This window comes from Chroicocephalus ridibundus, chromosome 5, assembly GCF_963924245.1.
Source record: "Chroicocephalus ridibundus chromosome 5, bChrRid1.1, whole genome shotgun sequence".
NCBI lineage: Eukaryota > Metazoa > Chordata > Aves > Charadriiformes > Laridae > Chroicocephalus > Chroicocephalus ridibundus.
Window position 1 is genome coordinate 2,864,081 of NC_086288.1, and position 26,829 is coordinate 2,890,909.

At 43.7% G+C, this 26,829-nt stretch overlaps 1 protein-coding gene across 4 annotated transcripts in view; it reads left to right on the forward strand.

Moving 5' to 3' along the window:
- TNIP3 (TNFAIP3 interacting protein 3) overlaps positions 1-26,829 on the forward strand; it is a 63,471-nt gene that overhangs the window by 10,136 nt on the left and 26,506 nt on the right. For 3 of the 4 annotated variants that reach the window (XM_063337090.1, XM_063337087.1, XM_063337089.1), the window contains exons 2-4: positions 7,180-7,265; positions 16,441-16,573; positions 26,515-26,604. In XM_063337090.1, coding sequence (XP_063193160.1) covers positions 7,180-7,265; positions 16,441-16,573; positions 26,515-26,604 — 309 coding nt within the window. Of the gene's footprint in view, positions 1-3,174; positions 3,202-7,179; positions 7,266-16,440; positions 16,574-26,514; positions 26,605-26,829 lie in introns of those variants that run through there. The other variant, XM_063337088.1, reaches the window with a different exon arrangement.

Consider the following 26,829-nt stretch of genomic DNA (forward strand, 5'->3'; position numbering starts at 1 on the left):
AGAGCTCCTTAAAGGGTTGTCTTCCTTATGCTGCCAGCGGAGTCCTAATTTCTAGCCCCCCCCCCACCCTGCCCCCTTCGGATTTTGAAGCTTGGCTGGAGAGTACGATATTTAGATAAAACAGAGCTGCATTCCTCATCTAAATCAGATCCTTCTTGCTGTTAAACTTTGGTTCTTGTACTTGCACAGCTTTTTGTAGGTAGGTCTGCCTGTATCTTGAATTCTTTTCTCGCAGCCTCGCTTCCTTCCCAGCCACGTGGGCCCCGTACTTGGAACGGTCTCTTTTCTTTTACTCTGCTACCTCTTCATACTGCAGATACTCAATTCCAAAGCCATCATCATCCTAAATCTTTTCTCTCTTGGCTTGGATTGCACAAGAAAGTTCCATCGTTTCTCTTTGCTATCACAACATCACGGTTTCACTGTAGCAAGCTCCCCATTAAAAATTGTTCAGAAAAAACCATTATGGGCACTATCAATGAGTTATTAATCTTGCTTTTTATCCTGCAGCATTTTTCCTTCTGTAGTTTATCTCTTAGAAAGTTTCCCGTCTGTACTTTGGCTGTGAATGAACAATAAAGAACCATTTTTTTTTTTATTTTTTTTTTTTTTTTTACTGCAGAATTTGAAGCTGGCATTTAACAAAATACCCAAGTACTTCCTTCTCCTCTTGCCCACCTCCAAGTAATTTGTCAGGCTGATAAAAGTTGAATACAGATCATGCGCAAATACCATTGGAAAGGTTCGTGCAGTGCAATTCCATGGTATGTGCCTAGTTTGCAGGTGTTTTTCTGAAGATCTGTATCCTTGGCAGGTTTATGTATATTTGACAGCTCTGTGATTGCTTTGATGAATGAATTTTAAACAAACCAAAGATGTTTACTGTTGAGGACTTTATTTTATCAACGTATTTTATATATCGTTGGAACTAACTTGTATTCTATTTAACAGAGCGTTGCTTTCGCAGAATTTGCGTACAATAGGTACGTTCAAAGCGTCGTTGGCTTTGCCCCCAGACCTGTGTACGCTAATTGGCTTCAGTCAAACCTAATATTTTCCAGTGGAGAAAAGCTCTCTTCTAAATGTGTAAAAAAAGGAGTCCACGTGCAGTATCTGAAAATCAGCGACAGCCTGCGTTTAAAATTTCGAAGGGGCTCAAATAACTTTCAAACCATGGAAAAATGTTGGGATATTCTTTAGGTGACGTTTTTGGTTGTCATCATACATCTTCTAGCAACTTCTTAATATGTCGTAAAGCTCCCCAAAACAGAAAAAGGTTAAATCCTCCCCACCCCCAAACTTATAACCTTATAATAATCAGAGGCAGGTATTTTAGGTTTTTTTTTTTTGTGGCCTCCGCTGATGGGAGAGAGAAGATGACTACAGGAACCCAAAGAAGTACTGAGGGTGTTTTGAGGTACACCGTGTGTGGCTCTGATGGCTTGATGATACTTATGACTTCCTCTGGTCACTTCTTAGGCGACTCTTTTGCACGTCAGAAGTGTAGTCGTGATATTTTTGGCACTGAACTTATGCTTTGTAGTCTTTCAAATTATCTTGTATGCTTTAAACTCATCTGTGCAGATGTCTGTGTGGAATGACTGATGTGGTGAGCTCAAATGAAGAAGTCCGTGTCACCTGAGCCCTGGGCATGACTGTGGTTGCTTTTTGGTAACGTTTGTGCCACCGATTTCTACTTGAAGAAGGGATTTATACTCATTGGGGAATAATTCTTTCACTTTTAGATGTAGTGCTCGAGACCGTCACCCCAAAGATGCGTAGAAATTAAGTGAACCGATTTCCAAACGGAGAAATATGCCTGAAAATTGGTTTTATCTCTATTGTACTTTAAGAAAAAAAAAAAAGTGATATCTTGATTTTTAACAAGGCCACGTAGTTTAAAACGGTGTTTTGTACCCACCCCTTAAACTGGTTTGTGTGTGTCAACGGAAGCGTTTTCACCCACCCAGTGTCGGAGGACCAGCGCTCGTAAGACCAAAGATGTATAAACCAGGCACTGTCTATCTGTGCGGAGTCACCCTGCTACATCCCGTACAACAAAGCAAATGCAGAGATTACGCTGCGCACTTTCCGTTCCTGGACCGGCGCCAAAGAACCCGTGGTGCAGAGCCTCTCCAGAGTCCCATCTGCTCTACGCCGAAAGCCAGGCCTTCAGTTCTGGGTCGAAATAGCGTGTTCAGCCTTTAATTGGCTCATTCCTCAGTCTGGTCCACTTCAGGGGGTTCCTGGTGGTTTGGGGTTTAATTTACTTCAGTTGCTGCATAATTTGAGATGACCTCAAGGCACGTCAATAGATTGCTTATCAAGTTGTGGATATCACAGCTTCGGGGGAGGGCATCTGTGAATTAAGTTCTTTGGGGTGATCGCTGTTCTGAATCTACTGTTACCCTAACCGAGGAGAAATGTGCTTAATAGCGAGATCAGTTTTAAGTATCGGGCGTTAAATCTTCCTGCATCACACAGGGCAGGTCCCAGTTTCACTTTAGCTGAATGAAATCGGGCAAGACAGAGCTGAGGGATCTAACTACTCCTTATTTTGGTGTGTGGGGGGGGAATGAAGCTTCAGATTTTAAGTTTTGGTTAGAAACCGTCTAATATAGAAGTTTCGGCACTTTATCAGGAAATAACGGGGGGAGGAGAGAACTGGCGGCTCTTGCCGTATTTGCCTGTGGCTTTTTCTCGTGCTGCATTTACATGGCTGAAGTGGCGTTTTCAGTGAAGAGCATTGCAGGCAAAAAGCAGACAGTCATCTCGTGCAACGGCTGGTCCAAGGCTGGCTGCACCGCACGCTAGTGCTATTATGAGCACCAAACCTGGGAATGCCGAGGTCGGAGGAGATCACAGAAACGTTACGTGTCTGACTTCTTAAGGGGGGGGGGGAACACCAAAAAATCTTGACGGCTTTAGCCATGTTTCAGATCAGTTGCAGTGAGTGTTGCTTAGGACCTTGCGGCGGCGCGCTCTCCCCTCATTCATCGAATGCTCTTTTATTTCTTTGGTTGCTCTTCCCTTTTGATCGCATTTACAGTAACAACCCGTTTCTCCCTCCCACTCCTCCTACACAACAGCCACACACAGACAGCGTATAACCTGCCGGCTTGTTGATCAACAGCGTTTATGATTATAGATGTTCCACTTTGTTTCAGGGCTATTTTGCAATACGGGTAATACTTAAATGAGGTAAGTTTACTCAGCCTGGCCGTGACGGACCCTGAATCTTTCACAGTGCAAAAAATGGGTATCACTGAAAGGGTAATTTGTTAGTGGGTTTATTCCTTGTGGATAATTTGCTAGTATGTACTTCGTTTATTTGGCATACGATCTGTTTTCTGCTCCCTCCACTGTGGCAATAATGTCCATTTACGGTGGTGGTCTGTAAAATTGAATCACTGAGCCCACCTAGGCGGGAAAAACAAAACCAAACTCTCCTTTCCCTTCTCTGCCTCTTTTAGGCTGGCTCATTTCTGACGCTCATTTTACATTACGTTCGCACAAAATACTGCTTTGGCGCAACTGAAGAAGCAGCGAATTACTGAGCAGGTTGGGGGAACGTGAGCAAAGGTTTGGGAAAGTAGGATGCTCTTAAGTTAGAACTAGACTTGGAGAACGAAAAAGAGAATGGAGCAAGAGCATTGCGGGGTTTAACATTTACAATACAGACGCTCGCGCAATGCATTTTGGATAACATTTTGAAACTCCGGTGTCATGAGTGCCTGTCTGGCTGTGACCGTTTTTATAATTAAGATTTCATTAGAATTAGTGAGTCTTCTTGTCATCTTGAACGGTGTGGGTTTTTTTTTTTTTCTCTCCAGACATGTTTTTGGTATGTGAAAAACTTATTTGTTCTCAATGCAAATCAATACTCCAACCAAAAAGTGCTTTTTTGGCCTATTCGGGTGTATCTAGGAAGCACTTGGGGCGTGGAGCACTGATAAATTTGGTGGGTGGGTGAGCACCAATTAAATTTTGCAGGCTTTTTCCCAAGCATTTTCAGTTATTGCAAGCCCCCATGAATCTGTGAGTGAGTTTGCTCCTGTTTTACTTCAGGGTGTTCCTGTTCTTAAAAGCCTTGATAGAAAGCAGAAAACTTATGTAATTCTGAGCAATCCTTTACGCGACCGTTATAACCCCCTATTTTCTACAGAGCCTTAATTCTTTGAAGTAGCTGAATTTTATCCATCTTGGCTTCAATTTCTCTGATCTAATAAAAACCTACATACGGCATTAAATTGCCTCTTATCGCTGTAAAAACTCACAGTCGTTTTAATAACAAACACTCGCACATGGCACAATAACCCAGTTGTACCTTTTCCGTTCAGATTCGTAACTGTAGCTTTAGATTTAGCACAACTCATGCTGCCAACACAAGTCGGACTCATTGCAGTAAGTTTTTTGCTTGTGAAGAATAAAAAATGGGTTAAAAAATAATAGTAGTAATAATAGAAAAAAAATATATATACGCACATAAAGCCTTTTAGAAGTAACATGCTTTTCCAAAAAAAAAAAAAAACAACCATGAGAAATGAAAAGCAAGCGTGACTCTGCATCAACAGCCCCTTGTGCATCAATAGTTTGGGAAACGGCGGGTGCAAAGGTAAGCAGGTGGCGATGCGGCTTTGCTGGTGGTAACCTGACCAGGCTCGGCTGGGTGGATTGTGCCATCTGTCACAGCTGATAACTTCTTACTACTTTTTCCCCGTATCTTGGGCTGGATAGGTGAGGGTGGGTGGGTGGTGGGTGTACTCCGATGCTACTGAGACGAAAACGGCTTCTGAGAGCTGGGCTGGCTTGTGGAGACACGTTAAACCAAGGCGCCCAGCGCTGAGGGACGCGCCGCACAATCTGCGTATGACTAAGAGTCAGGAGATCCATACGACAGACCTCGTTGAGCCACAGGGGGAGGGGACCCCCCCCTCCACCACCTCCACCCCAGCAGATGTTAGGACTTCTAGAGAACTGCTTGTTTATGCTGTCCGGCTGTGCAGCTGGGCCAGGCAGTGATTCAGGAATTGTCGGCTTTTGCAGCTCCTTTCCGTGCATTTCCCCGGCCTGGCAGGGCAGGGGAGGGCCACAGAGAACCCGGAGCACCCGCTACGCAGGGAGCGTGCAGCACCCCTTCCCTGTGGGCCCCCCGAATCTGCCTCACCATCCTGTCCCCGCAGAACCAGGAAGTGACACGTCTGATAAAGAAATACCTTTTTCTATGTTCTTCGCTGCTTTTTGTTTGTTTGTTTGTTTTTCTTGTCAGTTTTTTTGGAACTTTGCTTCTTGCATGAATTGTACCGACATAGGTATCTTCAGCGGCCTGTTTTTCAGCGCACGCCTGTTCTCAGTGCATCGGCAAATGCATCTGAAGCTGCTGAAATGTCTAAGGCCAGTGGGATGAATTAGAGATGGAGTAGCAGTCTGAGTTCTGTGGGGTTTGTTTCGTTTTGTTTTTTTTTTTTTTTTCTTTTTTTAAATTCAGACAAGCATGGTCGTATTTCGCTTAGTCATTTTGTTTTATTTTTTTTTGTTGTTTCAGTGGTGGTAGAGAGTGTTCATACTAGACAAACATTTTTCAAATCTTAGGTTTTTAAGCTAGATACCTAAAAGTCAAGTTTTAGGCACTCCAAAATAAGGATTAATTCTCATTAGTATCCCGTGTCTGCAGCTCCCATTGAAATCAGATTAATATAGCTTTCCATACTTCAACAGGTTTTTGTTATAATTAAACAGACACTCATAAAGCTCAGACAAGCTGGAATCAAGTTTCATATGAAACTGAATTGACATTTTTTTCTTAATAGGATCCTTGTAATTAGTGATTACCAGATGCATTTAAAATGTGTGAAATGCCTGCAGGAATGGGAATTAAGAAGGGGGGAGGGATGCCAAACACTTCAGATCTTCTCCTGGCAACCTTTCATGTTAAATTTCTGCTCTGCACATAGATGAAGCAGCATGGTTTCTATAAAATGTTCGTCTGTGGTTTCACATTAAGTTGATGTTACTAATAGAGTGACTCGTAATTGAAAACTTACTTGCTTATAAATAGCAGGTTTCCATCATGATGGCTCCCCGCTTTATTTGAGTGGTCAAGTTGCTGTCCTTAATGTAGGTGTTATGAAACCTGCCAGTTTTCTAATTCCAGCAACTATCATAACGCTATTGTTTGTCATTTTGATCTAAAGTGAAGAATAAGCCTTCTGGGCTCCCTTTCTGATGAACTAGAGGTGTCCCACGTAGCCTGAAGAAACCTACCCGGGACTCTTACCAGCCTGCGTCACAGGAGCAGAATGACTCCTCTGGATGAGGTGGCCTGGGCTCACTCTTTGTGCCATCTGTTTTCCCACTTGTGATGGAGAGGTGGTGGTACCTCATAAAATTGGGGAGAAAAAAAAAAAAAAAAAAAACAAACTTGCTTTTTTTCCTCTTTGGAATTGTCATCCAAAAGGGAATATCTGCATGTGGACTGCTTAGTGTTATCCTGGTGCGTCTCCTTTTCCCGAGGAGGGGTGGGTTTTTTCTACTGTCCTATCTCTTTGGAAATGCACTGCTGGACAGGAGCTGGCCCTGACCAGAGGGAAACTTGTTAGAAGCTTGTATAGTTCTTGAACACCACGCTTGTCCACAATAACTCGCACACGGCTCCTTTTCTTTTCTCTCCACGTGATCTAGATCAGATCCATAACTCAAATTCTCTTAAATTTGGCGCAGTAGTTTTACTGGACGCTTCTGTGAAGCGTATGAATTTTCTGGTCAACGTGAGGACATGCTTGAATTATAAAGTCTTTAAGGTAGTTGATTCTTTTAGGATGACTAACAAAAGCCCTTTTTGGAACGCTTCCAGCGTTCCCATGACTGCTGGCAGCTTTGCTCCTTGGGTAGATTCTTGCCACCCCAGCCAGAGACTGTTATTGCTCCTGCCCTTGCCAACTGTCCCTGGTGGAGTGGTGGACTGAAGGGAGGATGATGCTGGGAAGGAGGAAGTAGATTCCTGCCTTGCTTTGTGGCAAGCATTCATGGTATGTGAAGAAGACGACAGAAACGCAGGCAAGACATGGTTGCCTCTTCTCATTGTAATCATGTACTTAATTTTTTTTCTTCCTAGATTGTTAAGCTTTTTTATTTCCCCTTAATGTCTGCTTTTTTTTTTCCCCTCCCTGTTTCTAATAGATTCACTGTGAGCAGCTGAAAAGGAAGAATAAAGGTGCAGAGGAGCATCTAGAATTGTGCCCCCATCAGCGTGTTGAGATGGAAAGGTATTAACTATCATAATTTTACGTAGAAAAATTTGTTTTATTTTTATTTTTTAAAGAGTAATTTACATATTGGAAATATATAGTTGAGTGTTTCCTACATATGTCAATCAATTTATCTTCCAGACCACCTGGGTTAATGCTTTTTTTTCTGCTTTAATCTCTCCTGTGGAGATCTGTGTTGGTTGTTTAAATGTGAAACTTGGCACTTTTCTGTATTGAGATGAGCAAAATCATAGAGTACAGCGTCGGTTGGAAGGGACCTCTGGAGGGCATCTGGACTGACCTGCTCAAAGCAGGGCTAGTTAGGCCAGGTTCCTCAGGGCCTGCTTAGGTGAATCTCAAATATCTCCAAGCACGGAGACTTCGCAACCTCTTTGGGCACCCGCTTCTTCACAAACTAATATTAATTCTACTGATAATGGCAGTAAGAGAGGCTGTACTGTAGGATATAGAGATAAAGAGGTCACATTATGACTACAACCTCTGATGAGGCTGTGATGATGGCAAAGCCTTTCGAAGGCTGTCAGTGAGTAATAAGGAGCTTTAAGAAAATTCACAGTGCTGAGTACTTCAGCAAATGCTGCTGTATTCAACAAGATAACCTCCGGCCAAAAAAGAAAATGAAATAAAATTTTGAGGTAGCCAAGAACGATTCAAAGGTAGCTTATATCAAGATATAGATAGCGTACGGATTTGAGAGAGAGATGAAAAGAAAAAAACTGTTTTAATGTAACTGTAGGTTGTTTGGGGAAGCTTAAGAAATAATACCCTAGCCTTTTTTCTTCCTGTAAGACACATTTTTCCCCAGGTTAGTTTATTGCGAAATCACTGGATTCGAAATCCCTCATGGACTGGGGTTTCCCATTTATTCAAGACGCTGTGAGCTGCTGCCAGCATCGTTTGAGTCCAGCCCCCGCTCTGTGAAGGGAGTGAGTGAGGCGCCAGGTTCCTGTCTGGGGATGGCAGCCCCGGTAAAACCACATGCCAGTTGCCGGCGGTTCGAGCCCTGGCCCCGTGCCGCAGCCAGCCATGCAGTGAGCTGCCTGCACCTCTGCCTCTCGGCTCGGATGCCTAACAGCTACCACAGGCAAAGAATTGGCTTGACTTAACGGAGCTGGTTATCCTCCGTTGGCTACCGCGTGTTAAATTTCCTGGCCGCGTTTCCAAATGGTGTTCATCTCTTTGTTCTGCTGGCCGCCGCTAGTAGATCGCTGAAGCTATCTCAGGTCTGTATGGGAGACACTGACCCAAATGAATCACGGATTCGTTTTCCTCCAAGGGTGCAGCCCAGCTGTGAGCCCGGGTCAGTATAGCGTTGGTGACGCATCCACCCTCTGGCCAAGGCTCAACTAGGAGGCAAAATGGGCTGTGCGTGGGTCTTGTTCTGTGTGCGGTGATGCCAGATTTGGCAAAAAGGAAAAATTAGCGGTGCAAAGCACCCGTTAAAAATGTCAACTGTGTCATTGCATCAGAATCTCAGCTTTCCGCAGAAATGAGTACGCGTAAGTTCTGAATAGACTCATGGTGCGCAAGCCATAGCTGTGGGGCGAGCAGCCGGTCCAGGAAGGGCTGTGGGAGGAGGACCATTTCAAAAAGGTGCCTTCTGAAGCTAGGAGAGCGTCCTAAAAAGGGGTGCAAGCTTTTCTAGCTATCGGTCTTCATTAGAAAAAGAGCAAGTACCTGAAAACATCTAGATTTGTCTCCCTTCTCGGTTTTTAACTCAGATTTCAGTTCTTGCAACACTTTCCTGCCATCTCCCACCCCCTTTCTGTATGCGTGCTTTTCAGTGGGGGGATTTGTCTGCTCAGAAAGCACACGCCACTCGGTGGTTCTGCTCGGCCGAGCTTTCCATTTGATTGATTTTCGTGGCAAAACTTCAGTTCCCTTTCCACGAGTGATCCGCATGCAGCTGCCCGAGCCCTGGGTGATGAGTCTGGGTGACAGTGCTCCATTTACTGCTTCTCCAGAGAGAAGTCGTCTCCACAGCCGTCCGTAACTCGCTCTTGGCTGATTTAAAGCCTGAGAAAGCTGGTGAAAATAATTTAATTGGCTTTCCTGAGGTCTGAACTCAGACCAAAAGCTGTCCATCGGGAAGAAATTCGATTATGGTCTTGGTGGTCTAATTAAGTAGGAGATCCAAGTGAAAGGGGAACGATGTTATTTTCCTGACGTGCAGGCTGCGTAGGGTACAGAAGTGAGGAGGCAGCGTTGAAATCCCGTCCCAAAAGACAGGAACCTCCAGGCACGGCGGGGAGCAGCACCGCGCGATAAGTCATGTGCCATTTAATATGAACCAGCTAATTGTCATCTTCTTGCCCGTTGCGTATTTGTTGAGGGGAATAGTCAAAGGCCGGGAGACACCCAAGTGCCTCAATGTCCGTAGCTTTACGTCTCTTTTCACTGAGACAGGACAGGTTATAGGTGCGGCTTCAGTTAATCACTGGGCCTTTTTTTTTTTTTTTGTCTTTTTGACTAATTTTCAGAGAAACCAGATGTCTTTCCATTAAGAGCACGCACCTCTTTTGTTGTTGTGATTTGTGTAATTCTTGAAATTAAGCAAAACTATTAAAGAATAATTGTTTCTGTTCCCATTAACAGCACACAACTTCTCCAGATGTGGCATTTGACAGCCAAACAGCTGCTGGCTATTAAATGTGCCTTAAAAGCTCCATTCCTTTGTCGTAAAGGGAACAGAAGTGTAGGGACGTTTATGGGGTGATAGGCAGATGTTTTGGCTACATCAGATTCGAGCGAAAGTTTAAGTGGTTTCTCGGCTATAGGCGCGGCGTGTCCGTGTTTTAACCCCTCTCGTACACCTCGCCTCATGGAGCTCTCTTCTTTGGGACTGGACTGAGATTATTAGATTATTTCTAATCTCACACTAGCCTCCCAAGCGATGGGGCCAGCGTTTTTTTCGCGCCATCCGGGACGCCTCGCTCCAAAGACAAGGCAGTTCTTCTGCGAGGGAGGTGGATCTCAGCTGCTGCTGCTGGCTGGCTTTCCAGCTAGGCTTTTGAAATGCTGGGTGAATTTTTTTTTTGGTGACACTCGAGTGAGTTAAAAAAAATTAAGTTGCAAAGGATTTGAAAGAATGTGTTGCATTCTTTTTTTTTTTTTTTTTAAAGCTTTCTTTTTTAAGCATATCCTCATAATCGTCAAAGGCAGGTGTTCTTTTTGTTTGTCCCGGCACTTGTACCCTTTATGCCCAATAAACTCTTTTTTTTTTTTTTTTATAGTGGTACGTGTGAGGTGGAATGTTGAACTAGCGTAGATCCATTTCAAGAGACCTGGTTTAAATCCCCGAGCCTCAACTCTGAACCGAGATCCGCACGCTGGGTGCTGAGTACTGGAATAGCATCACCCATCTTTAGGGAGCAGCACCATATTGTAATTATTTTCTATCAGCGCAGGATCTACTTGACTTGTAAGAGTTCACGAGGCCGCAAAGGTGTTTGGTTTTTTTTTTTGGTAACAAAAGTCATTTTGTTTTCTTGGCAAAATTTTCTTCTTCCCGTTGCTTGTTGGACCGCGGAAATTCTTTGTCGTTTAGTCTTAACTGGATAAGATTTTTGTATAAAAATCCCTATGTGTTTATATGAAAAAAAAAAATCTAAAAATTCTACAAAACTGAATTAAGAGAGCAAAAAAACCTGTAAAATCATGTGGAACGTAAAATAGGCTAGTTCTACAGATAAACTGTCATTTTTAAGAAGTATTCGCCTAATTGTATTCCTGTTTTAAGTCTGTTTCTAGTATAAATTAGGCTAAATATTCCATAATCCAGGCCTCATTTTCTCCCATATTCTAAAGGCCTTTTTTTCTGAAATGAAGTGCCTTATCATAAATAGGGGAAAAATTAGCTAAAACAGTTTGCCTTGAAATTTGCCACATTTTTTAATTTATCCCAGCCAGTTCATGCTCCATAATTCATAGGCAGAAATGTATTTCTTTCCATGGATCCGCTCCTGAAGGTTTAGCCAAGCAAGAATCCTACATCCCAAATGCCCACCCAAGGGGATGAAGCATGTGTTTAACCCCTAGACTCTGGAATTCATTTCCCGTCAAAATATGGCTCCGTGGTATTGGCGTCTGGCTGTAAATCCTGGGTTTAAAACCTTTTTTTTTTTCTTTTCCTTTTTTATTGTTTATGGTGTGTATTTGTGCTTTCAGCCATCACAGGAGAATGACCCCAGCACATCAGCCTTGAAATTATTATTTCAAATAGAGTTATATGCCTTCGGTATTAATATTTGGCAATAAATGCCTTGGGAGATGATGTAGGTAAATCCGTTGTTGCCACGTAACTGCCGTTAGTAATAATGCCGGTTTCCAGTGAAAACCAGGGAGAGCCAAGAGCTCGCAAACGGTGCCAGCCGCAGATGGGACTCTGCATGGGGCTTGTACCTGGCTATTTGATAAACGTGTATTTCTCGGCCATCAATCGATGCTGCTACAAGCCCAAAGCATGTGGCTCATCAACAGAGCTTGGGGCAGACCGTCCGGAGCTGAACTGGTGGCTGCTCCGTTATGAAAGCGTGTGTTAGCTGGAGTTGTTCCATCTTCTGCTGCTTCTCCCGACAGGATAAGGCAGCCTGCGTTGGGGTGCCCTTGACTCCATTAGAAGCCACTGATGTCCGCATCTCGCACTTCCTTTCTGGGGCCATCATATTCTGGTTTCCGTGACGGTTTTGGGCCAAATATAGGTTTTGCTCTGTCTCAGTTACGTGCATAATTAAATCAAATTCCCTGCGCGCGTACAACCGGCACTTCGCTGCCTAACCCTGTGAGGACAGACAGGCCAGCATGGTTTATTTAGCCGGGTGGCACCGACCTGCGTAGGAATTTCAGTTTCATTCACGTACTGGGCACGATTTTTGTTCTGGCTCCTGCCTATCTGAAAAACTGAATTGCTGTAAAAAGTATGCGACCGTTTCTAGACAATTAATTACAAAAAGCCGATAGAGCCGAGAAATTGAAACGGCGCAAAGATGTATCGTAGAGCAACAACTGAAAGGCATTTTAAAGGCAGGTGGGTGAATATGTGGAAGAAATGAAAATACCTCTCACGTGGCACGCAGTTAGTCTCTAGCAATGAAATCCTGCGTGGATATGGCAGCTTGCAAACCAAACAAAACAGCCCTAACTTCTTATCCTTGGAGGACACGGCCAGAAGAATATTGGCTACTACTTTTCAGATACGACGTGGGAATTATGAGTAAGGTCAGGTTCTCTCCTTTTCCTGCAAGCTGCTAAAACTTATGCTGGGAGACCAGCTTCCTTCGTTGTCTCTGTGGCTTCTGCTTCTGTGTGAAGGGACTTATTTTCCCAGAAAAGGAAATTTAGCAACTAACTCAACGTTTACAAAGAGGAGTTAATATTCTGATCTTTTATTGGCTTCTGCATTAATCATAGCATGCTACGTAAGTAGGATGAGTTGTGTATTTTTCGCATCTCCGTATACTTCAGAAAGGTTTTGCACATAGAAGGGATATAATTCCTCCCATACGACCACAGGAAAATGCTTTTAATATTCTCTGGTGATGGATTTTACAAGACATAAAAAACCTATTTCTCCCAAATTTGAATGGACTTCATTTTTCTGTGGGTGTTTTTTTTTTTCTAACAGATTGCCTATTTGCACAATTTAATTATTAAACCCCAAAATACCTAATTTTAGAAAACTTGTTGTCAACCGCCTGGAACAGTAAGGATATTAATGGTGTGGAAACATACCTGTGAACTTCACAAAACCAAAAGCGGTTTTGGAAAAAAAATTGCTTTCTGCAGAAGCTGATTGCCGTGTGCCCTCTAGAGCTCACCAGGGAAAGCTCAGGTACCCACCAAGAACGGTGGTTTTGGGGGGTAGCTCCCCATCACCAGTCTCTTGAAGACATATGCAAGCGCTCGGATCATCTGTGTGCTCGGAAAGTCTGGGCTCTAAAATGGATCTATACACCAGCTATGATTAACGTTTTACATCACTATGTATATATCCTTCCAGTTACCAAAGCGGCTAACATTACAGTACAGATAAACGGAGTAATAGTTTCTGTTCAGAAGACGTTAGTCTAAAAACCAAGGGAAGACTAAACGGAGTGAGAAGTCCAGTCAATTGAGGAATTTTCAGACCTCCGTTGACAATGTCAAAACACGTAGATATTACAGAGCAGCAATTAGTTCGTAGGGATTTGCGTCTTTTGCGGTTCCCTTTCTGTTACCCAGGCACAGCTGGTCCCTGCTCTTGCCCAGGTGCTCCTAAGCCTGGAAAGGAGAATGCGGGGATGCAGGGTGGGAGCAGCCAGAGGTGAGCATCACTTACAGCCACGGCGTAAGACAAACTGCAGGCAGCAGAGCAGAAGAATGAACGCTTCCTGGCTGAAAAGAGATATTTAAAGCCAACCCACCATCTTTGTAGGGTATTTCCCAGCTTGATTCGTGCTCTGATCTCAGGAGGCTGTGGTCACACATCTCCTCTCACTGTGGCTGAACCGGCAGCAGAGATGAGTGCCGCCAGCCTAAATACTTGCTGCTGCGCTCCTGCTGGAGAATCGCTGCCCATCTTTTACCATCCTCAGGACCACGCCTAGACATTGCTCCTTTATTCTGAACAGTTGTTTTACTCTAAGCTGCTTTGTTTTACTAAAAAAAGAGTTTAAGGAAACCCTGACCATTTTAAGCCGAGCCGGGTGAGTGGGTTGTGCTGGCGGTTGGGGAGAGCAATTTGCAGTAGAGAGGTAGCGAAGGGGGAAAGCGGCTGGGGCTGTAGGGGAGTTAAACTCTTCAGCTGGCTTTGCCGCAGCTGGAGCAGGGTGCGCGACTGCAAGCCCGGGCAGTAAAGCAAAACACCCTTTACCAGAAGCCACACGTAGGCCGGAGCCTTTTCTCTCAGCCAAGCAGTAACCTGGTTGCTCGACTGACCTCACGCGGGAGGTGTGTGGAGCAACGAAAGAGGAGAGCGATTAGCTTACCTTTGGTTGGTTGCCTAAGCACAGATAAAAGCGAAAAAAAAAAAAAAAAAAAAAGAGAGAGAAGATTTGGAAGCTCAGTCTGAAAATATTGGCTTGTGGTTTTAGCAGTTCTGTCCTGAATCTCTCAATAACTGCTCAGTAACATTTCGCCTCGCTTTTTACTTGACCCCTCTCCCTTCTTTTTGCCACATTTCCAGGGCTCTAAGGAGGCTGCAACAATAATTTCTCCCTCGCTACGTAAATATAATCTCATGCACTTTTCCTAGGACCGCATGATGAGTGACTGCTTCTGTGCTGCAGCTTTTTAATCCTTCCAAGCATCCTCAAAAGCACCAAACGCTCTGCACAGCGAATATCCAATTCTGTTACGCAGAGCGGTCTTAGGCTGGGTCAGGCATGGGAGTCCGAGTTGAGCTCAAGATGCTGTTTATAAGTGCACTTGAGAGAAAAGGGGTGTTGCTGCTTATGGTGCGAAGTTTGCGTTATGTAGTTGATTAAAAATGAAGGCTCTTAAGCAGAGCGCTTGGTCCCGCTGCCGCCTGAGGTTCACTGCCTGGGACCTTAGCGCAGAATCACTTAAAAAAAGAAAAAGTGGCACCCGTGCTGGTCTATCCAGGATTTGGCAATATTTAGTGAGCTGGAAAAGGGCTGGATTTCTTTCACCGGGTTTGTTGGTTTCCTTCTGTAGTTTTCTTCGCGAGGTGTTCTAGTGCTTCAGGACCTTCCAGTGCTAAAACCTCCTCGTCTTGGTTCCTCATGTCAAAGTCCTATTTCCCTATGCCATAAGGTCTACCTCTTGAAACGCACCCAAGTTATCTTGTTTCTGCCATGAAACTTTGTTTTTTTTGGGGGGCGGGGGCAGGCAGGCTTCGGGGCAACTCTGAAACTGCCATGGAATTCCAGCTTGGCCAACTACTAGGTGGCAAGTCAGAAAAAAGCTCCTGAATTTTACTTGTCCTTGTTTGCCACCATCGGTATTTTATTGTAGTACCCCTACAAGTAACGTTGCGGTCATGCTTAATGAAGGCATTTCTGTTACAGCCTCTCTGCGGTAAATATCAAGCATAAAATGAATGGTTTTATGTTATCAGCGTGAAATTTGCTATGCTTATTTACTCTTAGGATTAGGACAGATGGGTTGGTTTGTTGGGTAATTTTATCGATGGCCCTTCCAAAAAGTTTCCTCAGAACCTGCCGTGCAGTCCCGGTGGATTGCTTATCTAAGCTGCAACAAGTATGAGTGACAAATTCTCGTGCTTTCGGGTTTTCTGGTAGTTGAAATGAAGACTTTAGTATTTTCTGCCTAAATCGAGAGGTGATCTTGCTGTAAGAGGTCGGTAATGCTTTTGGGCCTTGCAGTTTGCTTCCTGGTCATGCATTACTTATACATGTGAGTTGGTTTAAGCCGATTAGGAAACGAAGGTCTGAGCTTTCAAAAGGCACGAGTATTTCTTGAAAACTTGGGTTGGATCTAGGGGCTTTTTTGGGGGGTTTGTTTTAATTATGCCTCAGTCCGTTCTCTGGAAGTCGCGTTCCACCATTGCCGTGCGTCAAGTAAATCAGCCCTAAATGCTAGTTAGTTCGGCAAATTTGGAGCAAGTCTTGTGTGTCCTTAGCAGAGAGAATGAAAGAAGCGGATTTTCCCACCAAATGAATATCATCTTAGTGTTCTCAACAGAGCAATTTTTACAAGATATGGATGTTTTTAAAAGGAACTTTCAGGAAGTATAAAATGCACCTCGACGTATCTATTATGAAGTGTTAGAGCAAATAAAGCGTGCCATCAAAAAACTTTGTGAACTGAGCACCTAATTTTGGAGTTCAATTTAACCATTTCAGTTGCATGGTCGTTAAAGTTGAATATAAAATTCTTGAAACGGTGGGTGGGTGGGGTTGAGGGCAAACGACAGTCTTCATATAATCCCCCAAAGGGTCAACTTGGATTTTGTAGACGCAAGGTAGTGAAATTCCTAAAGAGCGCTTGTTTAAAGATTTTAAGTGAGTGAATTTCTGTCACAGAGGACTTAGAGATCGCCTGTGTGACACTGCTGTAGCGCTCTCTGATGGTGTACCAGGGAGTAAGGGGGCAGGAGCTCCACGCAGGACTAGCTCTGCTGTCTGCCTTGTCACGTTCAAAAGACAAATTTACATTCCCTGCGCTTCAAGTTTCGCTGTACAGTTTAACGTTGCGATTTCTTTCTGAGCAGGTGCGAAAGTGAAGAGCTTGATGTTGAAATAAGGAACCTGATAGAGAAGAATAACACTTACCAGTCGCGGCAGGACCCTGAACCTATTGCCCAAGAGAGTCCCAACGCTCAGAGCACTTCATGTTCCCTTAAGGTAAACGCAGTCTGCTTTTGCAATGTTTATCTGCCAGGAAGGAACATTCAGGGGATGTTCCCCGGGTGACTTGATTATGCATGAAAACTTTTTGATTTCTGAAATGATGCAATGAATTTGCTACACAATAGTTGGTTGTTTGGTTTTTTTTCTGATACGGCTACTTTCTGGTATGAGGAAGACTGAGCGAGAAGCTGTGTTTTAGAGTGCTTTAAAAGGTTGACTAAATCCACTGATTATCCAACGGGCCACCCTCTGTAGCCAGATGTGCCTGTTGGATAACGCAGGTCCACAAAACTGTATACCCCAAGAGCACTGACATTTTCGTTGCTGCTTTTGGTAGTTCTGCTTTAACTGAGGTGTGGGGGACAAAGAGCTTTGGGAGTGTCAGAAGGGCTTTTAGATAAACAGGAAGAAAGGAGAAGAAAAACGGCGATTCAAACCCACACTTCTGTGGTACTACAAAGAGAAAATCTTAAGCCACCTGCTAAGCTGGTCGCCTTTCCTTGCAGCGAAGCAGCGGTTAACAAGCATGACAGAAACTTGTTCTATGTTTCCCTCTCTCGGTTTCCCTCCTCTGCGCTGAAATAGCAAGCTGCTTTTTATCGGGCAATAGGAAGGACAAAAGGAAATGCCTGTGTTCTGCAAACTGGGAAAGGGAGGAGTGAGAGGAGTGACGAATGCCATCCACCTGCAAGGGACGTGACACGCTTACCTGCCTGTGTGACTCCGCCGCGAGGTGGGGGGGGAGGAGAGCTCCGAAGGCTGTGCCCCGATGCTTGATGCAGGAAACTGAGGAGGAGGTAAAAGGAGAGATGACTCTTGTCTATGAAAGCCGAAATTACACAGAGCTCCTTTCACGTGTAAACCACCATCTCCAAAATGACTCATGACCTCGGGGCATGAAACTGAGCGGAGCCTAAAGAGATGCCCCGGGGTCAGAGCGGTGGGATTAGAAACAGTGAGAGAGAGAAGCCACGGGAAGGAAGGGGGATTCCCAGCCTCAGGGCAGGAATAAGCGCTGCGAAACAGAAGTCAGTGCAGAATCAAGCAGCACCGAGCTACGAAACTATAGGGCAGGGGAGCAAGCCACAAATGGCCTGTGGAAACACCTGGTCCCCCGTGTGAGCCTCTCGCCAACGGACGGGGATGTAGGAAAGGATCTGGTGGATGTGGGAAGGAAAAAGAAAGGATGTGCTCACCTCAACGGTTTCCGTAGAGTGCTTCAGCGCTCCATGTAGAATACCGTGGCAGTATTTCATCTGCAGTGCTTTTACGCCTTTTGCATTTATAGCGCTTGTTTGCCCTTGAAAGATCCGTGTGTGTGGTTTGCATAGCTTAAAGGAGAAATACTTCTGCCCTAGAAATATACTGGCTATATTTTATTTATGCTTGTAATTAAGTCGAACAGCGTTTCCCTTGGCTGGTTATTGACTTGGACTTCAAGTGAGTGACAGCTGTGATGAGAAGCTCCAACAACCTCAGCATGCGATGCTAGGAGTACCTGTATCGGACCGTGTGTTTTCGAAAATGACGTAATATTTTTAACAAACCTACTATATGCTTTCAAGTTACAAAGGTTATAAAATAGTATTAAAAAAAAAACCCATAAAATGCCAGTTCATGAAATTGAATGCTGATTTAGACTTGGAAAGAGGATAAAATTCTGTATTTAGGAATTGGGAAAAACTGAATAATGAAACAAAAGTGTACCCTTCCCTATAGTGTTGGTCATTCACTAGGAAGTTCTTTGGCAGAGCCAGCAAGTCATTTTTATTCTGTAACTTTTTTTTTTCTGGAGTGACGAATGTAAATTGCACACTGCAAAATGGCATTTCCTTCTGAGCTTAAATCACTTTCGAGACGGTTATCTGGAAACGTCTGTAAACAAATGCCCTTTTTCACCAGGATTTTGTTTCCATAAAGACATATAATATTATTGTGGTTTTACAGGCAAATATTTGAGAGAGAGCAAACGCGGGTCTGCAGAATGGACTAATCCTGAGCGCGTCCTTCGTCCTACGATTCTTTTATCCGTAGTAGTTTAATTGCAGCTTGTCACGATGCTGTGTTCCCCGCGCCGGGAGAGGGGAAAGAGCCAGGAGATTAGAGAAACATCCTTACGGGCAGGTCACAGCAATTAGAGCCCGTTGGTGTACTTGAGTCCCTGCCACCCACCTACGGTTTATTGGTCTAATCTAAGGGGTGTGAGTGCCTGTGTCCCTCTACGTAGCTTGTCTAGGTGAGCGAACCGTCTGGGGGTTTTTAAGTGTTAAGCTGAAATGAGAGGCGAGACGTTTGTGTGGAGTCGTCATTTTAACACTGATTTAAGCTCTTCTCAGTTTATGTTCGCTTTTGCTAGAGCCATTGACCGAAAAAGGCAAACATACGATGCTTCCCCTCTTAAACGTTTTACTGATTAGAACAACTGATAATTTCTAATGCACATCTACGGATCTGTTCCCCCTGTCTTCTGTAACATCGCTTACTGCTGCGATGTGGAGCAGGACTTTATGTAATTGAGAAGGATTGCGAGCTCCAGTCCTGCAGAGGCCAGCATCTGTGACAACGCCTGTCCTCGAGACGTGCCTCGGGAAGGAAAGGGACCCTTGTTCTATTTTCTACAGAGGGGGGGAAATCGAGGCCAAAAGGATCAAGAAATCTGCTATTTTAATATAAGAAATCAAAGACAGGCGTTTCTTATCACGCAGAAAAGCATTTTCTCGTTTCAAATTTAAGTATAAAGCTGATGACGTTCAACTGGCATAAGCTAGACTAAAGATTACGCGTCAAAATACAAATATTACTAAAAAGTACTCATGCAGAGTGTTTGCAGGACGTTTAGGGCCTCATCAAGATTTTACACCCAAGAAGGGTGTGTTTTGGAGGCAGTGAGGGCGGATAAAGCTGTCGAATAGGAAGGGAGGAATAGCAACCAAAATAAGTAGCTTTCTACGTCTTGCTCTAATTTTACGTGCTTCCCCCATATTAAGGCACAAATTTACATCCGCATGTATTTTTCTGTCGGAGCAAGTGCAAAAGGTTGATGCTGACATGCAGACTTGAGGGAAAATCCCTTTCTAGCACGCGTCTCTGGGTGAAGTGCACGGACCAGGTTTAGACAGGAAGAGGTAGATTCTTCTGCGTTGGTTGGGTTTTTTTGGTTTGTTTGGTTGTTTTTTGGTTTGTTTTGTTTTTTTCCCCAAGTATATCTAGTCCGTTTTGTCGTCATCAAGGAAAGATTCACTTTTTCTTGAATCAAGCCTTTTAATGGTTCTTGGTTTCGCTGCAGTTACTGAACAGACAGAGTTTTCGGAAGTGTTGAGTGGCTTTTGTTATCTTAATTTGTGAGTGCCTATTTTGTAGTCCTTTAACAGGAGCCTTTCCCAGAATAAAGATACAGCATGCTGAAAATGAGAACTTTTATCTTCTTGTGATGCTGATGCTTGTGAGAGAGTTCAGTGTTGGCCACAGCTCCGAGGCTTTGATTTTGCTCCCATTGCAAGCGTCCCGAAGATGACTAAAAGGCTTTTACGCTCAGAAAGGTCAGGTCTTCCTAGAATACAAACTAAAATAATTCTGAATTTTTAAACAGGGAGACTACCCCCACACACACAACCTCGAAGCTACTACTAATGACAGAATATCATAGAAATAGAATAGAAATTAATAAAAGGCTTCTAAGCGGTTCAGCCCACTTTGCCTTCGCGGCTGGGGTTGTGTGCTGCCGCCTGGGAGTTAACTTGGTGCATTTCTGATGGGCAGCAATCCCTGCCCGGTCCCATTTGCTTCCCGGGAAGCTTTTTCCACACCTCGTAGCCGACATGCTTCTTCCTGCTCCTCACAGCAGTCTCTCAACAGGAGCTTCTGGCTCCCAGCTCCCTGCCAGGCGTTCCTGGCAGCCATGTTCCGAAGTACCTGAAACTTTTCTTTTTTTTTTTTTTTAATTCTCCCTGAGTGTGCTCAAATTGATGGCCATAAAAGAAAGGATGTTTCCCACTTGGCCCCAAGACAGCTGTGAACAAAAATGAAAGAGAACTCTGGTACCACCTGTCGTAACGATCAGAGCTTGCCTGATGAGTTCTGAAAAACACATGGCCAATCCTCTTCTGTCACCACTGCCTCTAGCGTGGACAAAAATCATAAATGGCGAGGATGTTTCTTCGTAGGCTTAGTATGTGAGTATGAACGGAGAGGAAAAAAGGAGTGTGAAGAGTGGGAGAAAGTTGAGTCTTGCTAAGAATTCGTGCTGATTAAGAGAATTTAAATGTCTTAAATGAAAACTCACAGACGTTAACAGAAGGCTTCAGACTATTAGGCAAACCTGCTCGCTATAACATTTTCTTCATACATTTAATCACGTTTGGATCAGTCACTGTAAAAGAGAGAGCAGCGAAAGCCAAGGGCTCATGTGGACGTTAAGGAAGCATTTTTATAATACACAGAGAAAAGAAATTATCAACCATCCTTCTGGGAGGAGCCAGATCTGATCAGCTCGCCAAAGACAGAAAACGATCACTCTTGTTGTATTAATTTCATTTTCTTAAGCTACCGAACTTCGCGTGCTCTTCCAGAGAGCAGACTCTACTCTGTTTCTCTCCTTTGTTTTCCACGTTTACCCGAACGATGCTTAAACGTAAAGAAAAGTCTGTTTACATTTAGTGGTGGCTGACGCTACAGTTACAGGTCGCAGCCCAGCAGCAGCGGTAATGGCGTTTTGTTTCCTCGTTTGGGATGGGTAGAAGGAACGTGCGAAGGAAGTAACTTCCTGGAGAGAGAGTGGAAGTAGAAGTAAGGGCTTAGAAATGGATGAAAAGAGAACGTAAGTTACTAACACTCTTGCTCTAGAACGTGAGGTGGACCCCAGCTAGGTGAAGGCCCGTATGTCTGTGTATTTTAGGGAGGCTATGAACAGTAACGCAGTTTTGTCCGCCGCAGACTATGATGTGGTTTTACACGTGTTTATGGAGAAATCAGAGGCAATTATACTGTAAGAGGTTGCCAAGTGTGTATTTCTCCCCTCGGAGACTGTTCCCTGCAGTCGTGTTTTCTCATGAGCTTTTTTTTTTTTTTTGTTCAGTGTAACCGGTAAATGCCATGACACAGACTGACTTGCTCATTTAAAGAGGAAGAGATTAAATAATATGGGAAATTAATGCTCATGCAAGCAATTAGATAGGGATTTATAAAACTTGCTGACCGGTTTGTCACTGCCGTTACATCACGTTTAGCAAGTCTTGATTTTGCACGTTAGCGGCACACCACGGTAAAATCTGATATTTTTTTTTTTTTTAGTTGTCTGTGGCAAGAGAGTGACACCACCTAGCAAACATACGCGGCCTTGCCTTTGGACAACGCTGCTAAGTCTGAGTTTTCTTCAAAGTTTACTTGCCTGGCTTTTTGTGCAGACCTGTTCCCGCTTCGTAGCCACCCTCTTCAGCTATTGTTTTTGCTTCCTGTGGAGTTCCCTGTGGCTGCGTAGCACGGGGACAAATTTTCCTCCAAAATCTTTAGTTGGTCTGGTTACGTTTTGCAGGCTTGAAAATTTTAGCAGCCTTTTGAACATCTGCTTGGATCTGTAAACAGTTTTTTAGGTTTGCGGCTGCATTTACAGTCTGGCCTTAAACTGCAATTCTCCTGGCAATTTAAAACTGCGTATTTGATTCAATAGCTTCAAATCAAGTATAAATGCCTTAAAAATAGTTTTCTCTTTTTGACTTCTGAAGTCTGATAGTTGTAAAAAAAGAAAAAAAAAAAAAAAAAAAGAGTCCTCCTTTCAAGGATTTTTATATATCTCAGGCTTCTGAAGTGCTGCTGCACAACTAAGCGGCTCTTCGTTGTGTGGCAGTAGAGTGATAAACAAGTGTGCTGTCTTTGTCTCCACAATACCAAAGAAAATGAATGTTGTCATCTCCTTGTCTTTCTTTTCAGTGCTATTAACTGTTCTCACAGAGAGAGGCAACAATTCTGCTTCAACCCCTCCTAGTTTTTGCTGGAAGAGCGCCACCGCCTCTGAAGAGCTTGAGCTTTTGTTCCCTACTCCTTGACGTTTTCTCTGTTCGTATAGATTTCAGACATGCTCTTTTTTCCAATACCCCGTGCTGTTCTTACGTGGCAATCAGTACAGAAAGGCGCTTGCGAGGGAAGGAGCAAGGAACCCGTCTTCCACCGAGCTGCTGGCCCAGCTGAGCCGCATGTTGTTACCCTCGAGACGTATTTCCTATCAAATCTCTTAAAAGGCAATTTGGCTTTAGGCATGGTGCGAAGGGGCATCAGCGTTGGCTGTACGAGTGCTAAGCTTGCCTAGCTAGGCACTGCAAAGTACTTCATCTCATTTCTAGTCTGTCACATTTTGTATAAAAACCCTGAAAATAACCCTGAAAATATAAATAACCCTGAAAAGGAAGAGCTAAAAGGGTGCCTCCTCTTCTGCAGGCGGATAAAAATCTATAGGACAGTACCAGGCCAGCGCAAGGTGGCGGGACGTTGTGAGAAGGCAATAAATAATTGCCGTTTGTGCCGTTTTGTGTCTAGTGACAGTACCCTCTCCTTCAGCAGCTGACTCTTGACTCTTTGTGCGCCCGAACTTCGGTAGAGTCAGGACACATGGTTACGCAGCGACAGCCTGCTAGTGGATGCTGCAGACGTGGCTGTGCCAGGCAGATGGAGAGACCGTGGGTGAAAGGCGACATCATCATTCTCTGATGTGGCGCTAACCTCTGGGCGACCTCTAGCATTCAGTTGGCCTGTTTCCTTGTGTGTATAATAGGGTTATTGCCTGCTTCCACAAAGAGCTTTGAAGTCATTAGGTGTAAGCCTTGGTTTGCTCAAAGACTGGTTTTGGTATAGGTACAAGATGAAATTCTTTAATTTTCTAATGGGTTGGATGACTCCGATGTATAATGTAAAATGTCTTTATTAAAATAACATTTAGGTTTTAATTTCTCTCTCTATACCCCACGAGTTTTCCAGCCGCTCAACAAACCAGGAAAAAATAAAAAGAACTACAGGGTAGGGAGGATATATTTCATATGCAAATATTATAAAGCAGGAGCTTTCTTCCAAATTGTGGTTTGTGTCTTGCAAAAGAGGAGTTGCTTAGTCACACGTTATGAATGAGAGATCTGGAATGTGGCTGTTAAGTTACAGCATTTCCCAGGATTACTTTACTTTGTCTAAATCCTTTTTTTGGAAATCGAATGAACTCCCACGGAGTTATATTATTTTATGTCAAATTTGACAGGCTAGCTTTCATTCATTCCCTTCTTTGAAAAGGAAATAAGCAACCTCTGCCCCCGCTGAAAACGCCTCAGATCCAGGGATCTTTCCACAATAAGGAAAACGATTTTTTCTTTCATGCTTCCTTCTCAAATCCATCATTATTCTGAATTCCAAGACTGAAGATGACAATACTTTGCGCTTTTCCGTTTTGTCCTGGCTTCGTGTGTGAAGTCTGTGGAAGCTTTTTCCTTGCTAGTCTTTCCTGTGACTTTGGCTCGGTAAGGTTAACCTCTTTTTCCAAACTCAAAACTAAGACGCAAGTTTGAAGTATTGGGTCCATTGAGTACTCAAGTGAAAACTTGAGTAGCTTGAAGCTAGATCCATGCTTACGTAAGGTGAGTACTAGAACTGCAAATACGTCGCCCTTTGGAGAAGAATAGCACCACCTGTCATTCTTCAACTTTGTGTAGCTTTTCTTCGGGGAAAGTAAATCAATTTTCCCGTTACGGTTTTCCCCTAAACGCCGTGGGGTTCGTGTAGGTGCGCTCTTCCCCGTAGCTGTTAACAGCTATTACTCCTTCGTAAGCACGACTCGCTAATTTTTCGATCGTGATAGTTCACGCTGTCGTAGTGTCACTGAATACTTGTCGTACTCACGTAAGTCCCTTGTTACAATTGGGAGCAGGGATAGAAAACCCTGTCCTCTTATTTACTGAAAAAACATAACCTTCCTTCCCTTACACATGCAACTTCCTCTCTCGGGGCCAGTCGATTGCGATTTACATGCACGCTAAGCAGAGTGCCGCCTTGCCCGGCATATTAGTCATAGGCAGTGTGCTTCAACCCTTCTGGGAAGCCCCAGCCGGGAAGGAGGAAAAGGTTAAAAATCAGAATTCCGCCCTTTATTTCTGAACCTCAGCCACTTCCACAGGCAGCACTCACGGACCTTCTGGGTCTTAATGCGATTCTCCTGCTCCTTTAGCCACTGTAAAATATCTGTTTCGTTGCTCTTCTTCTTCCAAAGACCCGTAGTGAAACAAATGCTCAAGGCCACCTTGGATGCATGTGGGCAGGTGTGAGTGACATGGAAGCCCCAGCAGACCCACTAGAAGTAAGTGACTGTTCTGGCCCTCCTCCGAAGCGCTCTCTGATTAACAGGAATGGCTTGAGCTGGGGCGGGGACCGTGCGTGTCACTTTGTAGATCGGCAATTATGGGTTCATTTTGGTGTTCCAGTAGATTGGGCTGAATGATTTACGCTGTTTAGGAGTAGAAGGAAGCGTTAGAAGTATTTTTGGATACGGCATTCTTAGAAAGAAAACCTTCCCTAGTGTTTTGTTGTTGGTTTGGGTTTTTTTTCCCCAAAAAGCATCTTGTCAATTTAATTTGTTGTACAAAGGGTAGAAAGTGGTTCATTTCAGTTACCCAACAACTTCTGCAAGCAGCATTTGGGCCAGTCGGTGCCAAGTGTATATATAGTGGTTAGATTTGTGACTTGTCCTATTCACTTTGATAGGACTCTATAAATATGCTTTTAAATGCGTGCCTAAGGCCCAGACTCCAAAAACAATTCAATGCATGAATAACTCCGTTGAATTCCAGGTAATTGCTTCAGATACTTTACGTTAAACATGTCGATGAACTTCTACAGGAGGAGGGATTAAGTGTTTTCTGGCATGGAAGTCAAGTGCTCCACGTTCGAGCTCAGCAGGACTGGCCACGGGGCAAATACGTGGTCAGGATTTTTGCCCGTGGAAAGACACAACAAAACTGTACTTTGATCTTCTTCATTGGCATTTGGCATTAAATTCTCTAGCTGAAAAAAAAAATAAATATTATTTCAGGGGATTTAAGACCTCAGAAGTGCTCACACTTTTATTCTAGTTTCTCATATATCGGTTGAGAATTTAGGTGGAAAAAAAAAAAAACCCTGACCAGGTATCTGAACATATTATGGTTTATTTTTACGAGCATGTATCTTTTTTCCGGTACAGTTTTCTTGATGCGTAGGTATATCTATATATGTCTAATAGATCACATGTTTGTTTTCATGACGCTCCATAGAAACTTCTTGGAAATTATGATCTATGATATTGCCATTATAAAAATGAGGATTTAGTCGCTGCTGTCCTGCATAGACAAAACACCACACTTTTTTTTTTTTTTTTTTTTTTTTTAAAGGAATAATTGCAGACTGATTTCCTAATTACTCCAAATTGCCTATTCATTTTCTGTATTGCTTGTTTTGAACCCATTGTGCTCAAGTTTATTGCCTTGGGCCTGCAAGCACTTACCACGGGCAACGCTACTAATTGTTCTAGTTCTTGTAAATGAAGGGAATTACTTACGCCCACTTCAACTTATGCTCAACTCTTGTGGCTTGTACTACTTGTTTGTACTACCATCTGTAAGATAATTGAAATCCTGTTTTGTCTTCTGTGTCTCAGATGGTACAAATAGATCTTCCTTTATTTATTTCAGTGTCCGTTTGCAGAATGCTTCAATTAAAACACAGGCTAAGCAGGGTTAAAGCAGATCTGTGCTTCAGAGTCTGCTGTCAGCAGGTGTAAAGGTACTGAAATACAAATGCAATGTAAGAAAATGTTGCTGTTTCGGTTTCTTTACGTGCACGTGGCGTGGTGGATGGGAGCTTTGTATGATAATCTTGACTCGAAGAGAGGATGCTGAAAGCATTCCTTTTTGAACATTTCTTTTCTCCAGTCAAGGCACGTATTACTGACCAAAAAGAACACTATGGCAGGCAATTCTCTGGAACAACAGATCGTGTCACTGGAAAGACAGAGACGCCAGGTAATCTTAATTTACCCTTAACCTTTACAGCTATGACCTCCGAGACAGACATTACAATATCACTAATATGGCTGGGGCAGGAATCACTGAACGTGTCATCACTGTTACGCTGTTTATGCTGCAGTTGGTTTTACCCCCCTCAGCCCAGCAAGGCCTACGTTTTTCCTGTGGGAATCTCATCCTGTGCTCTTGTGAGACAATTTCTATGTGGGGACGTTGTGTGTC